The sequence below is a fragment of the Salmo salar genome, chromosome ssa02 (assembly GCF_905237065.1).
Source record: "Salmo salar chromosome ssa02, Ssal_v3.1, whole genome shotgun sequence".
Taxonomy (NCBI): domain Eukaryota; kingdom Metazoa; phylum Chordata; class Actinopteri; order Salmoniformes; family Salmonidae; genus Salmo; species Salmo salar.
Genome location: NC_059443.1, coordinates 80,320,303 through 80,338,006, shown reverse-complemented (window position 1 = coordinate 80,338,006; position 17,704 = coordinate 80,320,303). Strand labels below are relative to the sequence as shown.

Genomic DNA, 17,704 nt, shown 5'->3' with positions numbered 1-17,704 from the left:
TTGTACAAGATCCTCAGTTTCTTGGCAATTTCTCACTTGGAATAGCCTTCATTTCTCAGAACAAGAATAGACTGACGAGTTTCAGAAGAAAGTTTGTTTCTGGCCATTTTGAGCCTGTAATCGAATCCACAAATGCTGATGCTCCAGATTATCAACTAGTCTTAAGAAGGCCAGTTTTATTGCTTCTTTAATCAGGACAACAGTTTTCAGCTGTGCTAACATAATTGCAAAAGGGTTTTCTTATGATCAATTAGCCTTTTAAAATGATAACCTGGGATTAGCTAACACAACGTGGCATTGGAACACAGGAGTGATGGTTGCTGATAATGGGCCTCTGTACGCCTATGTAGATATTCCATTAAAAAAAAAAAGGAAAAAAAGATCCAGATCCATCTGCACAATGTGTGCCTGAATACCTCCGGGGGTAGGAAGGAAGATCTGATCACAATGTGTCTTTTGATTGTTTACACCCGTCTTAAAATGTGGTCACAATCAGAATGTGGACAAGATCAGGACAAAAGGATGCATGTTAGAACCTGGTATAAAACAGATATTTAGAAACATCCTAAATGTTTAATCAAGTCAACAACATAACAATTCAGCTTGTAAATGCTGGGGGGAGGGGGCGCGAAATCTAACAAATCAGGGTCAACACATTCTGAAATAATTTCAAGAAATATAGCTTTGAAATTGGCACCATGTTACAACACTCAGCAACGAACAACCCATATTAATAACAATATAGAATAATAATAATAATATAAGCCATTAACCCTTTACACTCATACCCGTATAGAGGTTGAAATTAGAACGCAATGGCTGTTCAGTAACATGTTATCAATGTGGCCTAATGTACAGAAAATATAAAATCGACAGTAATATTTGGATTCAGTCTTGTGTCAGGTGAACTGTTGTGTCCTCAACTTTTTTCTTTCAATTGCTACCATGCTGTTCATATTTAATCTGTAAGACATTTCCATTTTACCCTAAGTCTGGTGTGATTGGTTGATGGACAGGTCATTCAACCCCGAGGCCTAGGGTGATTGGTCGCTCGAGGGCTGGAGTATCTCCTACATGTGTTTTCATGTGTTTTACCAGGCACCTATGATAGGAGAACCTCTCACCACATGGATCACACCTATAGGGCTTCTCTCCTGTATGTGTTCTCATGTGTGTAGCCAGAGTATCTGACCTGGGAAACCTCTTTCCACACTGACCACAGCTGTAAGGCTTCTCCCCAGTGTGTGTAAGCTGGTGCTTCTTCAGTGCCCCGGAGCGAGCAAAGCTCCTCCCGCACTCAGAGCAGTGGTAAGGTTTTTCCCCGGTGTGCGAGCGATGGTGTAGAGTCAGGCTTCCCGATTCGGCAAAGCTCTTCCCACACTGGTCGCAGACGTATGGTTTCTCTCCTGTGTGTGTCCGCTGGTGTGTTTTGAGCTGAGTCAGGGTGAGGAAGTTCTTGGGACAGTCGGCGCAGTGGTGAGTCTTCTCACCGTTGTGTGTTCTCATGTGTGCATTGTAGATGTCTAGAGAGTAGTAGCCCTTACCACACTGCGGGCAGAGGTGAGACCTCACTTTAGCATGCGTCTGTTGGTGTACTTTCAGGTGGCCCATTTGGGAGAAACTCCTCCTGCACTGGGAGCATTGGTAAGGCTTCTCTCCAGTGTGAGTCCGCTGGTGTGCTTTAAACGTGGCCCTGTGGCTGAACGTCTTCCCACAGTGGGAGCACTGGAAAGGTTTCTCTCCTGTGTGAATCCTCTCGTGGCTTTTCAAGCGTGATTGTTGGCGGAAGCGCTTCCCACACTGGGAGCAGAGGTGAGGTTTCCCTCCGGTGTGGATTCTCTGGTGAGTTCTGAGGTCTGCCAACGAGGTGAAACTCTTCTCACACTGATCGCAGCCATAATTTGTTTCTCCAGTGTGGAACCGCTGGTGTAATTTCAGACTATATTTTGAAGAAAATCTTTTCTCACACAGTAAGCAGCTGTAAGGCTTCTCTTCTGTGTGGGTTCGCTTGTGCGATAACAGCTGACTTGAGGTACAAACGCTTATCCCACAGTCTGAACAGCTATAAGGCTTCTCACCTGTGTGTTTTCGCAGGTGTATTTTAAACTGGCTTGAATAACGAAAACTCTTCCCACATTGATCACAGTTATAAGGTTTCTCTCCTGTATGGATTCTCTGGTGTTTTTTTAGTTCTGATGAAGATTTGCAACTCTTCCCACAGTCAGAGCAGCGGTGATGTTTCATCCCTGTGGGTCTCCATTCATGTTTCTCAAGGTGTTCTGATCTGGAAAGACTTTTCTCTGCCTTATCAGCATCAGGATGTTTTTTAGGCGCTCCAGAGGAACCAGGATAGTCACGTCTCTTTCCTGTGTAAATGAAACAATTTATAAAACAGTGAATACAGTGTAAGTCTTCATCATAAACTATCAGTCCTAGAGAAGTTGAATCACACAGCTGTGTTGTCAAAAAAATATTGCTTCCTCCTCTAGACCACATTATTAAAACACCAACACACCCCTTAATAACCCTCCAGACCAGATTATTAATGCACCAACACACCCCTTAACCCTCCAGACCACATTATTAACACACCACTTAACCCCCACGCCACTAAAACCTCCTACTTACTTTGATCAGTCAAATCTCCCTCTTTTTCTCCTCCTCTCACAGTTCCACTCAGCCCGGGTGTTTTCCTGCAGTCATCCAGCCACACAGATGCCCCCCACAGTAAAGCACTACCGGGAGAGGCACAACCCAGGGACTGGAGGGAGGAAGGCGGCAAAGTAGGCTTGTCCTGGAAATCCCCAAAAATAGAGACAGAAATAGAGACTAGATGAAGCAGGGAGGAAAACACTCCTGCCTGTAAAGAAGTGGTCACCATGCCGGTACCATCAGTCAAGTAAAAAAAAAGCACATTATTTTAATTTATGCTCAGCTGTGCCTCGCAAGTAATACAACAACTGATCTATTTGATCAAAGCTCAAGTTTTGAAATATAATATGGTCTGAGAAGAACAATATTGGCAGGCCAAACATAGCCAATATGCTGTGATAATGTATTAAGTCTCCTGCACAGACTACAGAACTGGTTTTATTAGGTTCATGTTGCACAGGCGGACATTATTCTTGGGCAGGTTTAAAAAAAATCTGAGCACTAGATCTCGGCTGGCATTTTAGCACTGAACGTGATCTTGACTCAGAAAAGGAAGGTGGGAATTTTGAAATCTCAAGTCTTTCCTTGATTCCTCAATCGGGCTATTCTGCCTCCTCATAAAGCATCGGAGGAGAAGGTCCAAGAGGAGGAACCTCAGATATTCTCCTCCAATGTATGTACAGTATAGAAGGACTCTGAATCAAGAAGAATCCAAGACAGACTGTTGAGAATCAGAAATACTTTCCGACTGGGATGTACTCACACCACTCTCCCTCTGCTCTGGAGTGTGGCTCTCTGGAGATGACTCCGCCTCCAGCCTGTTGCTAGGAAACCAATCCTTGTCCTGCATGTCCCATTCCTCGCCGCAGGTTGTAGCATCATCATCATCAGACTGGCTGGGACTCATGGGTGCCACAGTAGATTCTTCATGTATCTTTCTGATATCATCTTTCAGTCGGAGTAACCAAGACATTCCCTGCTCCTCCGAATTGACTGAATCTGCATTTTCCCACATTTCCTCCATGATTTTACGTCGCAATGAGCGATGGTGCTTTCCTTTAACTTGGGAGACATCAATTCCACAACGTTCACACAGGTAAAGTATATTGTCCTTAGTTAGAGTAAATAAACGCTGTTCAATTTCATCCAACAATGTTTCCTTCTCTCCACTCATGTTGTCCTGCTGTTGGGAACAACAACAATGCAGTCAATGGCAAGACAGCAGGAAGTCCATACACTTTAGATGACCTGTAGTAGAAGAAGACAGCAGGAAGTCCATACACTTTAGATGACCTGTAGTAGAAGAAGACAGCAGGAAGTCCATACACCTGTACTAGAAGAATGATACATTACACAGTATTGACAGTGTAATATGATTATTTACAACATTTACAAGTGTTCTCTTCTCATCACCTAATGCAACTACTGTAGACCTAGGTGTAGGCTGATCCTAGATCAGCCACAATAGGCTGCCACTATTTGTGAGATTCAGATGTTTGGTTGGAATTTTTTGGTGGCGTCGCAAAATGACAATTAAGAAGAAATGCCAAGTTTGTCGACTACACAACGAAGGGACTTGTTTAATAGATTCTTCATGTCAAGGTAAGTGAGTGTCCAAGACCCCTTTATATGAGAGAGCAGTATTTCCTTAGTCTCTATGTTTATGTAATGTTTTCACTATTAACGTTAGTCTCCTAGTCCACAAGAACCGTTCGCCTGCTAACGGTAGCTAGCAGCAACGTTAGCTTCCCCGGCAACGGACCCTCTAGCAGCAACGTTAGCTTCCCTGGCAACGGACTCGCGTGACGTTTTGATAACAGTGTAAATCTCTCTAGGACAAGAAGACTTGTTTGGCCGCTAGGTTTTATGTGTATTGTGACTCATACGGTGGTACTCTAGCTAATCTTACTTAAAAGTAGTTGGCAACACCCATGTCACGTCAATATTGCCGCAACCAAATCAGCTGCTTGCGGCATTTCACAACTTCGTTTAAAGGCATCGACATGAAAATAAAACTGTATGGTTGATATGACCTACTCATCTTTGCAACGGCGCATTATCTGCCTAGCTAACGTGTAAAGCTAAGTTCACCAAGGACTAGTTAGTAACAACAATGTTTGTGTGACAGTCACACTGCCGTGTTTATTTGCGCGTCACAAAACTGGAATTGGTATTGTCATATGAAAGCTGTAAACCCAGCTACGTCGTTCATAGGTGCACAAAAACATCAGGTTGTAGAACATAAAAGTTAGCCAACTTACCAGGTACCTTGTATAAAACAGCTAACGTTAGGTAGCTACCAAGCGTCTGCCCACCGTTTTTTTTCCCCTTGTGGAAAAGGTAGATAGCTAGCTAGCCATATCTCTTCAGTTTCAGCTAATGATCCTTTACGTCAAAACAAAGTTAACCTGTGGATATTGTATTTTGTTGATTAAGATGAGAATATATCGCTTGTATGCTACTATCTTTCGCAGCCACTTCCGCTTTGACTGACGTTGTTACGTTCAGTCACGCAGGCCACGGCAATCGAGTATCGACATAGAATATTAAACTATTTTGACTAAATACATGGATGAAGCTTCGTGTAACTGTAATCTTACACTTCAGGTAAAAGTTGATGCATTTTTATTTGTTCACTGAAAAATTAGTAAAGTGAAAGAAAAGGAATTCCAAAGTTCATAAGATTTGTATTTGATCTTATTATAAAGTGGTATGTATTTACTATAATCATATGTATTACATTTTAATTAAAACATGGAGTATTAATATAACACTGCTGAAACACTGGCTCCGTTCACGTAAAAGAGCCTGCTCATTTGGCTCGCAAATGGCTCTTCGTTCAAAATACTTAAAGAAAAAAAATATATATATATATCAACCTAGAACCATAAGATTCTTTTTTGCTAATCTCCAATGTAAAGCGCAAAAAGTAGGCTACCATTATGTCAGATCATGAAATATGCCTTAAAATATATTTTCTTACCTGGTCAAATTATTAGATCTCTTTTTAAAGCACTGCAAAAACCAGCTTGGTGCCCTCTCCCCACTATTTGTTTATGCAGTGAGGATTCACCCTCTTTATATAAATATTTAATAAATTATCTGCAGATAATTGTTGTTTTGAGCTCCTAAAGCAGTAGCAGCAGCATGCAAACCAGGGAGCCAAATGAACATATCTTTCACCTATGCAATTCGGTTCACAACGGTCATCATTATGTTGCATGCGTCAACTAATGGTTGTGTGCTGGCCATCCACTGGAAGATTGCTGTAGAGTGGAGTCTACAGTGTCCAGAAGCGACTTCAACATTCATTTTCTGGATTCAGGTTAATTTAAACATCGGTTTAAAACCTCTTAAGGATCGGACCCTTTAAAATGTTTTGCCTAAAATAACATACCCAAATGTAACTGCCTGTAGCTCAGGACTTGAAGCAAGGATATGCATATGTTTTATTTATTTAACTAGGCAAGTCAGTTAAGAACAAATTCTTATTTACAATGACAACCTACCAAAAGGCCTCCTGCAGGTAGGGGGCTGGGATTTAAAAAACGTAAATATAGGACAAAAAAACACATCACGACAAGAGCGACAACACAACATAAAGAGAGACCTAAGACAACAACATAGCAAGGCAGCAACACATGAGAACACAGCATGGTACAAACATTATTGGGCACAGACAACAGCACGAAGGTAGAGACAACAACACATCACGCAAAGCAGCCACAACTGTCAGTAAGAGTGTCCATGATTGAGCCTTTGAATGAAGAGATGGAGATAAAACTGTCCAGTTTGTTGCAGCTTGTTCCTGTCACCAGCTGCAGCGAACTGAAAAGACGAGCGACCTAGGGATGTGTGTGCTTTGGTGACTTTCAACAGAATGTGACTGGCAGAACGGGTGTTGTATGTGGAGGATGAGGGCTACAGTAGATATCTCGGATAGGGGGAGTGAGGCCTAAGAGGGTTTTATAAATAAGCATCAACCACTGGGTCTTGCTACAGGTATACAGAGATGACCAGTTTACAGAGGTGTATAGAGTGCGGTGATGTGTCCTATAAGGAGCATGGGTGGCAAATCTGATGGCTGAATGGTAAAGAACATCTAGCCACTCAAGAGCATCCTTACCTGGCAATCTATAAATGATGTCTCTAATCTAGCATGGGTAGGATGGCCATCTGAATCAGGGTTAGTTTGGCAGCTGGGGTGAAAGAGGAGTGATTACGATAGAGGAAACCATGTCTACATTTAAATTTAGCCTACAGCTTTGATATGTGCTGAGAGAAGGACAGTGTACCGTTTAGCCATACTCCCAAGTACTTGTATGAGGTGACTACGTCAAGCTCTAAACCCTCAGAGGTAGTAATAACACCGGTGGGGAGAGGGGCATTCTTTTTACCAAACCACATGACCTTTGTTTTGGAGGTGTTCAGAACAAGGTTAAAGGTAGAGAAAGCTTATTGGACACTAAGAAAGTTTTGTTGTAGAGTGTTCAACACAAAATCCAGGGAGGGGCCAGCTGAGTATAAGGCTATCATCTGCATATAAATAGATGAGAGAGCATCCTACTGCATGAGCTATGTTGTTGATGTAAATTGAGAAGAGCGTGGGGCCTAGGATTGAGCCTTGGGGTACTCCCTTGGTGACACGCAGTGGCTGAGACAGCAGATGTTCTGACTTTATACACTGTACTCTTAGAGAGAGGTAGTTAGCAAAACAGACCAAAGACCCCTCGGAGACACCAATACTCCTTAGCCGGCTCACAAGAATGGAATGACCTACCGTATCAAAAACTTTGGCCAAGTCAACAGAAATAGCAGCACACCATTGCTTAGAATCAAGGGCAATTGAGGACCTTTAAGGTTGCAGTGACGCATCCATAACCTGAGCGGAAACCAAATTGCATACCAGAGAGAATACTATAGACATTAAGAAAGCCAGTCAGTTGATTATTGACAAGTTTTTCCAACACTTTTGATAAACAGGGCAAAATAGAAAATTGTCCTATAACAGTTAGGATCAGCTTGATCTCCCCCATTTAAATAAAGGACAAACCGTGGCTGCTTTCCAAGCAATGGGAACCTCCGCAGAAAGGAGAGACAGGTTAAAAAGGTTGGAGATAGGCTTGGCGATGATAGGGGCAGCAACCTTAAAGAAGAAAGTGTCTAAACCATCTGACTCAGATGTTTTTTGGGGTCAAGTTTCAGGAGGCCCTTTAGCTCCTCGGACTCAGTGACTGCCTACAGGGAGAAACTTTGTAGCGGGGCAGGGGAAAAAGAAGGAGAAGCATCGGGGATAGTCACATTGGAAGGGGTGGGAGATGAGGAAATTTTGGACGGGCAAGGAGGCATGGCTGAGTCAAATAGGAATCCTGACTTAATGAAGTGGTGATTAAAGAGCTCAGCCATGTGGTGCTTGTCAGTAACAACCACATCAACATTAAGGGACATGGGCAGCTGTGAGGATGGTTTATTCTCCAGATCTTTAACTGTTTTCCAGAACTTCTTGGGGGTTAAACCCACAGAGAGAGAACTGCTCCTGAAAGTAAATAACTTTGGCCTTCCAGATAGCCTGAATGCACTTATTTCTCATTTGCCTGAACGAGAGCCAGCCAGCCTGAATATGCGTGTGCCGAGCCTTTCACCAAATGTATTTCTTGAGGTGGAGTAACTCTGCAAGATCACGGTCGAACCAGGGGCTGAACCCGTTTTTAATTCTAATTTTCTGTATGGGGACGTGTTCAATAACAATACCACTGAAAATATAAAAAAAGAAGGTCCAAGCGTCTTCGACAGAGGGGATCAAGCTGATTCTATACCATTTTACAGAGGCCAGTTCATGAAGGAAGGCTTGCTCATAAAAAAAATTTTTGCAAGCGTCTATGCCAATCAGGACAGGTCGTTTCACTGAGCAGCCATTACAAACACAGGTGGTGGTTTAAGCATGTCCCATTTTAGGTCATCTAGCAGGACAAATTCACACTTAGTGTAAGGGGCCAAGAGAGACCTTAGGGCAGGTAGGGTACAGGCTGATGGAGGACTATAGCACCCAGCAACAGTCAACAAAGAGCTATTTGAACATTTAATGCTTAAAACCAGCAAACCAAATTGTTTGGGGACAGACTTGATGGAGACAACCGAGCAGTGAAGTTGATCCTTGGTAAAGATTGCCACTCCCCCACCTTTGGAAGATCTGTCTTGCCGAAAAAGGTTATAACCAGAAAGGTTATCAGTATTCAAAACACATCTCAGTAATGACCAACACATCTGGATTGGAGCTGTGAACCCACACTTTCAAATGATGCATTGTAGGTAATAAGCTTCTAGTGTTAACGTGTAGAAAACTCAGGCTTTTACGAGAGCAGAAATCAGTGAAGCAGATATCAGAGCACAAGTCAGAATTGGGCCTAGCAAAGGTAGATGGGCCAGGGTGTACATGCACATTTCCAGATATCATCAACAGTAATACAATCAAGGCACGGCATAGTACAGGGAGAGCTCTGCAGTGCTGATTTATGATATCTGAATGTGCATCAGATGGCAACAAGATCATATTGTACAGCAATTTCATCAGGTAACATGAATACAAAACCAGCAAGAGGTGGTTAGAATAGGATGGGAGGCCAAAAGTCTGTGTAACTAATAGAGAGTCAGGGTCCTGAGTGTGGGAGCAAACAGCCTGTCCCACAGTTGGGTAAAGAAAGGTTGTAGACAAAGTATGCAGGAGTCATGAGGCAAATGGCAAAATGCACAAGAGAAAAAAATCTATATATAAACGACTTGGGGCTAGCTATTGTAAGTTCAGAGGCACTCGCCCCAACAGTGCGTGTGTGCTGGAGGCGAGCGAAAGCTCGGGAGAGAGTGGGGGGGTGTGTGGTGGGGGTACCTGTACCAGACAGGGGGAGACGGGTTATTCTTGATACCATTTGAAAGGAAACACTTTGAAGTTTGTGGAAACGTCAAATGAATGTAGGAGAATATAACACATTAATTGAACCTTTATTTAACTAGGCAAGTCAGTTAAGAACAATTTCTTATTTACAATGCCGGACGACGCTGGGCCAATTGTGCGCCGCCCTATGGGGCTCCCAATCACGGCCGGATGTGATACAGCCTGGATTCGAACCAGGTACTACAGTGATGCCTCTTGCACTGAGATGCAGTGCCTTAGACCGCTGTGCCACTCAGGAGCTGGTAAAAGATACAAATAAATAAAAAAACATGCATTTTCTTTTTTTGTTTTGTTCCATCATCTTTGAAATGCACGAGAAAGGCCAATATGTGACTTATGACTCTAGGTACAATTTAGATTTTGGGCACTAGACAACAGCAGTGTATGTGCAAAGTTTTAGACTGATCCAATGAACCATTGCATTTCTGTTCAAAATGTTGTATTACGTCTGCCCAAATATGCCTAATTGGTTTATTGATACATTTTCAAGTTCATAAATGTGCACTCTCCTCAAACAATAACATGGTATTCTTTCACTGTAATTGCTACTGTAAATTGGACAGTGCAGTTAGATTAACAAGAATTTATGCTTTCTTGGAAAATGTGTTACTTACAACCTCATGCTAATCACATTAGCTCAACCATCCCATGGGGGGGGGGGCTTTGTTTTACTTTGACAGTTACAGCTGATTTCGGGATTGTATATCGATTCGCTCTCCATAAATATGTGTCATCTGAATTGCTTAAATTAAACTTTGCCAACAGCTCCTGATATCAAAAACTACAATCAGTGTCCTGAATTAGTCTAGTGAGCATGTGCACCCAGCTATATCCTGACCCGAGCTTGTTTTCCTCCTCACGTCATAAATACTGCACCCTCAACTTCAAATTGATTTGCTAGTTATACAATCATGTAACTAAGATTTTTTCTGGAAAGAAAGTTGAAAAGGATTTATTGTTTTGTTGAATAGCCATGACTGGTTTGAGCCATCTGTCGTGTTTTATTGCTACTTAACGCAGACCTAAGATCAGTTTAAAGATCCACCGGCGTCATTGACGTAGGGGTTTAGCTGGATGTTTCTGACTGGTCTGGAACTGTGACAAAGGGCAGCCTCTCCCTACTTGACACGATGGGATATGGAGTGATTTTGCCAACACAGCCACCAGATATGTACACGGTCTTGGACCCTTAACCTTTTTTTTTACAAAACGGACGATCGTATTTGTTGATTGAATCAGACCTCATTAATATAATGAATAATCCAGGAATGTCACAAGTTCATTGAGAAAACAGCAACTCTACAGAGCGCGGCTAAATTACTTCAGGAGACAGTCTGCAGAGCTCCTCCTCACAAGGAACACATTTGCCTCAGAGAACCATAAGGGCCGCCATGATGGATTTTCTGCCATTTTGAATTGAGTGAAAAACACTTAAAGTTACTCCTCTGCAACCGAATGACCTGATCTGTAGGAAACTTGATAATAGTGTCCCTCTATGGACAAAAGTCTCACAAGGCAATATATTCTAGGCTAGTAATTTAAAACATGGCCACTATTGACCAATAAACATTCCCAGTGGACGTGGTCGGGCACAAATGCACATTAAAACCATTTGCGGATATTCGTATTGTAACAAAAATACTAACCAATATTAATTGAGGGGGACTGTGTCGTACATATCCAGCAGCACTTCGTACTCTGCCGCCTCCATGCAATGTACACTGTATATGGAATACAAAGTGGGCTATTTTACCCAGAGTCTACAGAGGGATTCTGTGATGTTTACCCAGATTCAGTACAGGGATCCTGTGATGTTTACCCAGAGTCAATACAGGGATCCTGTGATGTCTAGCCAGAGTCAATACAGGGATCCTGTGATGTTTACCCAGAGTCAATACAGGGATCCTGTGATGTTTACCCAGAGTCAATACAGGGATCCTGTGATGTTTACCCAGAGTCAATACAGGGATCCTGTGATGTTTACCCAGAGTCAATACAGGGATCCTGTGATGTTTACCCAGAGTCAATACAGGGATCCTGTGATGTTTACCCAGAGTCAATACAGGGATCCTGTGATGTTTACTCAGAGTCAATACAGGGATCCTGTGATGTCTACCCAGAGTCTACAGAGGGATCATGAGAACGGATGCCTGAGAGAATGGAGGTGTGGAGGTGATTCAGTCCTCCGTCTGTTTGATTTCTCTCTCTGCCTGTGGGGATTTTCTCTCCACCTGTGTTGGTTCTCTCTCTGCCTGTGGGGATTTTCTCTCCACCTGTGTTGGTTCTCTCTCTGCCTGTGCGGGTTCTCGCTCTGCCTGTGTGGGTTTTCTGATGACTCTTCAGGTTTCCTGACTGAGCGAATCTCTTCCCACATATATCACATTTATAACGTTTTTCTCCAGTGTGTGTTCTCTTGTGTACAGTCAGCAGTCCTGACTGAGCGAATCTCTTCCTGCATAGAGTACAGCTGTAGGGTTTCTCTCCAGTGTGCACTCGTTGGTGCATTTTCAATTCTACTGGCTGAATAAAGCTCTTCCCACATTGATCGCAGCGGTAGGGTTTCTCTCCTGTGTGCCTACGCATGTGTACATTCAGGGATCCCATGTGTGTGAAGCTCTTCCCACATCGATCACACAGGAAAAGAGAGTTCTCTCTGGGGTGTACAAGCTGGTGCGTTCGCAACTCTCCTTTGGAAACATATCTCTTATCACACTGTTCACAAGTGTAAGGTTTCTCTCCGGTGTGTATATGCTTGTGTTTAGTCAGGAATCCCGATGAAGCAAAGCTCTTCCCACATTGATCACAAACATATGGTTTCTCGCCTGTGTGTATACGCTTGTGTATATTCAGGTTTCCCGAACTAGCAAAACTCTTTCCACACTGATCACAGACATATTGTTTCTCGCCTGTGTGTATACGCTTGTGTATATTCAGGTCTCCAGAACTAGCAAAACTCTTCCCACATTGATCACAGACATGAATACCCTCCCACATGTGTTTTCTCTGGTGGTGTCTTGCTAGGTCTTCTGAATGAGCAAAACTCCACTCACAGTGCTTACAGCTGTATATAGCACAGCTACGAGGTTTCTCTCCAGTGTGTGTTGGCTTATGTAAAGTCAGTGTTCCTGAGTTAGTAAATCTCTTCCCACATTGATCACAGACATATGGTTTCTCTCCAGTGTGTGTTAGCTTGTGTTCAGTCAGGGAATAAGCTCTCGCAAAACTCTTTTCACATTGATCACAGCGATAAGATTTCTCTCCTGTGTGTGTATGCTGGTGCCGTTTCAACTTCACTGATGTAGGGAAGCTCTTCTCACAGTCTGAGCAGTGGAACATCACACCAGTGTGTGTTCGCTTGTGTTCAGTCAGGGAACAAGCTTGAGTAAAACTCTTCCCACATTGATCGCAGCTATAAGGTTTCTCTCCAGTGTGTGTTCGCTTGTGTATAGTCAGTGTTCCTGACATACGGAAACGCTTTCCACATATAGGACAGCCATATGGTTTCTCTCCTGTGTGTGTTCTCTTGTGTCTAGTCAGTGTTCCTGACATACGGAAACTCTTTCCGCATATAGGACAGACATATGGTCTCTCTCCTGTGTGTACTCTTTGGTGTCTTCGTAGGTTTCCTGACTGAGTGAAACTCTTCTCACATACATCACAGCTATAAGTTCGCTGGATCACTTTCAACCCTGGAACCTTCCCAGATGATAAGACCCTCCCACTGAGCGAACAACCATTTGGGTTGTCCCCTGTGAAACAAAGACATGAGTTAAGGTTCCTCACTATGTACCAAAGTACTTAACAATGAACTAGTGTTGAAGTATCTTCCCCACCCAACACAGATGAGCTACTATACAACACTGAATAGTTACGTTTAGCAAATATGGGTCAATTAATAAATATTGACCAATCAATGAACTGTTACTGACGCAGATTGTAGACTAATACACACACCATTGTTCTTACTTGTGGACATCGAATCTGAATCTCCATATCCCTTCTCTTCTCCTCCTACTCTCGTAGTTCCACTCAGCCCCAGTGTTTTCCTGCAGTCGACCAGCCGCACAGACACCCTCTTCAAACCCAGTAGTAATGTGCTAGCGGGAGAGGCAGGACCTGGGGACTCGGGGAGAGGGGAGGCAGGTGGGAGAGACATGTCCTGAAAACCACAAAAAGGGATCCAGTATAAATCAGGAAGGAAACTCTCCTACCGGTCAAGGAATTTAGAATCCTCAAAAGTCTCAGCAGTATTTCCGTGATTCCTCTCATTCTCTGGACCCCCTGCTATAAAATGCATTGAGGAGACTACCTGAGGTCCTCCTTGGACTTTCTCCTCCAATGAATTTATAACAGGAGGTCCAGAGAATGAGAGGAATCAAGGAAATACTGCTGAGACTTTCTGGGAAATACTCACATCCCTATGCCTCTGCTCTGGAGTGTGGCTCTCTGGAGCTGGCTCTGCCTCCAGCCCGTTGCTAGGAAACCAATCCTTGTCCTGCATGTCCCATTCCTCGCCGCAGGTTGTAGCATCATCATCATCAGACTGGCTGGGACTCATGGGTGCCACAGTAGATTCTTCATGTATCTTTCTGATGTCATCTTTCAGTCGGAGTAACCAAGACATTCCCTGCTCCTCCGAATTGACTGAATCTGCATTTTCCCACATTTCCTCCATGATTTTACGTCGCAATGAGCGATGGTTCTTTCCTTTAACTTGGGAGCCATCTATTCCACAACGTTCACACAGGTATCGTAAATTATCCTTGGTTAGACGGTGCAAACTCTGTTCGATTTCATCCAGCAATGTTTCCTTCTCTCCACTCATGTTGTCCTACTGGAGGGAACAACAATGAAATCAATGGCAAGACAGCAGGAAGTCCATACACTTTAGATGACCTGTAGTAGAAGAAGTCCATACAACTTTAGATGACCTGTAGTAGAAGAAGAAAGCAGGAAGTCCATACAATTTAGATGACCTGTAGTAGTAGAAGACAGCAGAAAGTCCATACACCTGTAATAGAAGAATGATACATTACAACACAGTATTGACAGTGTAATATGATATTTACAACATTTACCAGAGTTCTCTTCTCATCACCTAATCCAACTACCTAATGCAACTACTTCTAATCAGCGATAAAGAATCTTTCAAATAAAATGCTACACTTCCTGTAGCAGTTTGGCACAGTTCCATACGCTGTTTGTGCCTCCAGTTGAAGAACTACACTTCCTCCCCAGTTACTTACACACAGGTGTTCAGGGCATGTTAGATAGCTGATTAGCACAGGTGCCATGTTAGATAGCTGATCAGCACAGGTGTCTTCAGTCAACAAGCGATGTAACAAGAAGACACGGCCGTGTGGGAACCATAACCCTACAAAACGGTGTAACTCATTTAAACGTTTTTTGAAAATATTTCTTGCTGATATGAAAGATACAGTACGTTCCTTTTGTTTTCAAATACGTACAGCAAGTAGTGTTAATATTTACCGCAAGCGATGCGCGTTAATGTTTTTGGCTGCTTGGGGGGGGCAAGGGGACCCCCAGCTCCACTAAAACCCTTGACAACTACGTGCCGTTTTCAGGGGATTGGTAAATGTTAACTATTTGGTTTTAATATCGTCACCTCTTAAGCGCCTAGTCAGAACTACACATTTCTGATTATTCCACATGCATCTCTATCAGAGTTAAACAGCAGTAATGGCATGCTTTTCATGATCAGTAAACATCAATGGATCATGTATTTTCAGATATGTGAGGGTAGCCAGATCCATTTGGCATGTAGCTAGCTAGCTAGCCAAGTAAACAACATGTGTCATTTGTATTGAGATATCGTGAGGCTACCCTCAAGTATCTGAAATGACATGATCCATTGATGTTTACTGCGAACGATGACATGTCAGAGGGAGAAGGCGGCCAAACCCTCCCCGAACCCGGACGACGCTGGGACAATTGTGCGCCGCCTCATGGGTCTCCCGATCGCAGCGACACAGCCCGGTATCGAACCAGGATCTATAGTGATGCAGCTAGCACTGCGATGCCTTAGACCGCTGCGACACAGCTGCGCCACTCGGGAGGCCTAATGGCGCCCTTTTCTTGAGAGCAAAAACAATTCACATTTCTTGCCCCCATTCGTTTAACGCGGAACACCTGTTCCCTCTGACCAGCAGAAGCACAAACAATTATCAGAAGACCACTTCTGGTTACCCTCACCAATTCCACAGCACCCAACTCTGTTTTCACCCACCCTGAAACCACTAAATGGATCAGCCACAAGGCAAGAGTCCAACTTTTTCTAAAACTTAACTCCTACTGTCACAGATTCATCTTTATCCTGACCCTCAGTGCCTCGGGCTCCGAGAACTTTACCACACCTACCACCTCCGATACTTCGCCCTCATTAACTCACATTTCTCCTCCTGTCTTCAGCTCCCTCTGCTTACACTTTCTACCGTTCTTCTTTAACAAACCATCTCCCTTTTCCCCAGCATTTTTAACCCAACTCAAGCTCCCCCTCTTCCTCCCTCTCTCAAACCTCCCTCTCTTTTCCCCTCCATATTCCAAGTATAAGTCTCCTTATGATAAGTGCACTTCACCTGACACATCTTCAGTGTTTGACAATCAGCACAGATCGAAAACGATAACACTTAATGAGGAAACAAAATAACAAAATGAAGCATTGTAATTGATTAATCGAAATTGATTGATCATTAGAATTTTGACAGTCTTAAACCACAGAGTATGGAAAAGCATTGTCAATTGAGAATAATTTATCTTGTCACAATTCATGCTCTCCAAAGGAAATGAAATGGCAAACATGATAAATGATTTGTCATTTAAGCATTTACATTTGATTTTTAAATGTATCAGTGTTGTACTGGATAGTACCATGGAACTTAAATATCAAACACACTTTGCTATTTATTTTGTAAATTGGCAGACAATATGCATACTCAACCATGAAAATACCAATTTAGGAAATGCATACCCAGTTAGAAAAAGGAATTGAAAACATGATATTGATTTATCATTGGCCATTTGCAATTCCAATTGAGTTTTGGCAGCTAAACGCTTCCATACACTCGCCCGATATAAAGACCTGAACTCAGACCGACTAATGACGCCATCAACATGGCCGCAACCTAATCTACAAAACTTCCTCCGGTATTATTTTTGGAGAAATTCATAACGTCGTTTAAAGGTATCGACATGAAGAAAAAAATAACGTTATGGTTCATTTGAGCTATTTATATTTTAAAACGGAGCAATATCAGACCAACTAACGTTAAAGATTTTAATATATATATATATATATATATATATATATATATATATATATATATATACACACACACCTTAACCGACGACTAGTTGGGCATAAACGTCCGTGTCATACTCACAATGCCGGGTTTGTTTGGACCTCACCAAACTAGAATTTGTAACATTGTCATAATTAGACTGTGAACATTCCTCGTTCATAAAGGTACAAAAACATAAATCCGGCTAAAGCTGTTGTTGAACAAAAGCTAGCCAACTGACCAGATTCCTTGAAGAAAAGCCAACTACGTAGTTAGCATGTCTCTGTCCCCCGTTTTCTTCCACGTGGAAAGGCAGGTAGGCTATATCTCGTCAGTTTCGACTAATGGTCCTTTTCTACGGCGCTGTATTTTTTTATATTGAGATGAATATCTTGCTTAAACGATACTAGTTCGACTCTTAACTGGCTACCATCTTTAGTTGCAGGGCAGCAACTTCCGTTTTGTTGCGTTCAGTCACAGGCCAGAGCAATCGAGTATCGACAGAAAAAGAAGCGAGACATCCCATTCGCTGTTTGTTTTTTTGGGACTCCCTAAAACACGCCACTTCAATACAGCTACGACTTTACGCAGCAGGTTAGGATAATTAATGTAGCAGGTTATGAAAATGCTTTACTAACCTGCTACGAAGTCACTTAAATTGAAGTGCGGTGTTTTTAGGGAGTCCCGTTTTTTTCTGGTTCAATGAAAGTCCATGAGTTAAGTAGACCAGAACTGACCATTTTCCCCCAATGGTTTTCAATGGTAAACGGAGCCTGAGTGAACTATCTATCCACCATATTTTATA

General features: G+C 42.7%; 2 protein-coding genes across 5 annotated transcripts; both read right to left on the bottom strand.

The window, feature by feature from the left end:
* Nucleotides 1-265: 265 nt before the first annotated feature.
* On the bottom strand, nt 266-5,146 carry LOC106564039 (zinc finger protein 883-like). 3 transcript variants are annotated; one of them, XM_045710993.1, is made up of 4 exons: nt 4,914-5,146; nt 3,416-3,945; nt 2,629-2,794; nt 266-2,366 (listed from the first exon to the last, which is right to left on the bottom strand). In XM_045710993.1, exons 2-4 carry the CDS (start codon nt 3,824-3,826, stop codon nt 1,018-1,020), a joined length of 1,926 nt encoding a protein of 641 aa, XP_045566949.1. In that variant the 5' UTR covers nt 3,827-3,945; nt 4,914-5,146; the 3' UTR covers nt 266-1,017. The 3 variants fall into 3 exon arrangements, with proteins under 3 accessions (XP_045566949.1, XP_045566954.1, XP_045566959.1); XM_045710998.1 differs by having other exon boundaries at nt 3,416-3,900; XM_045711003.1 differs by having other exon boundaries at nt 3,416-3,835.
* Nucleotides 5,147-9,796: 4,650 nt separating this feature from the next.
* LOC106564036 (zinc finger protein 345) lies at nt 9,797-17,382 on the bottom strand. 2 transcript variants are annotated; one of them, XM_045710979.1, is made up of 4 exons: nt 17,141-17,382; nt 14,016-14,612; nt 13,556-13,760; nt 9,797-13,350 (listed from the first exon to the last, which is right to left on the bottom strand). In XM_045710979.1, exons 2-4 carry the CDS (start codon nt 14,424-14,426, stop codon nt 11,714-11,716), a joined length of 2,253 nt encoding a protein of 750 aa, XP_045566935.1. In that variant the 5' UTR covers nt 14,427-14,612; nt 17,141-17,382; the 3' UTR covers nt 9,797-11,713. The 2 variants fall into 2 exon arrangements, with proteins under 2 accessions (XP_045566935.1, XP_013985486.1); XM_014130011.2 differs by having other exon boundaries at nt 13,568-13,760.
* Between the last annotated feature and the right edge of the window lie 322 nt (nt 17,383-17,704).

What these genes read in the sequence shown, in the direction of transcription:
- LOC106564039 (XM_045710993.1), bottom strand. Translation starts at nt 3,826, where the DNA reads ATGAGTGGAGAGAAGGAAACATTGTTGGATGAAATTGAACAGCGTTTA. An exon ending in CAGAGCAGAGGGAGAGTGGT is followed by an intron (nt 2,795 to 3,415) that starts GTGAGTACATCC and finishes GGGGATTTCCAG; the next exon opens with GACAAGCCTACTTTGCCGCC. An exon ending in GGGAGATTTGACTGATCAAA is followed by an intron (nt 2,367 to 2,628) that starts GTAAGTAGGAGG and finishes TCATTTACACAG; the next exon opens with GAAAGAGACGTGACTATCCT.
- LOC106564036 (XM_045710979.1), bottom strand. Translation starts at nt 14,426, where the DNA reads ATGAGTGGAGAGAAGGAAACATTGCTGGATGAAATCGAACAGAGTTTG. An exon ending in CAGAGCAGAGGCATAGGGAT is followed by an intron (nt 13,761 to 14,015) that starts GTGAGTATTTCC and finishes TGTGGTTTTCAG; the next exon opens with GACATGTCTCTCCCACCTGC. An exon ending in GTCCACAAGTAAGAACAATG is followed by an intron (nt 13,351 to 13,555) that starts GTGTGTGTATTA and finishes TTTGTTTCACAG; the next exon opens with GGGACAACCCAAATGGTTGT.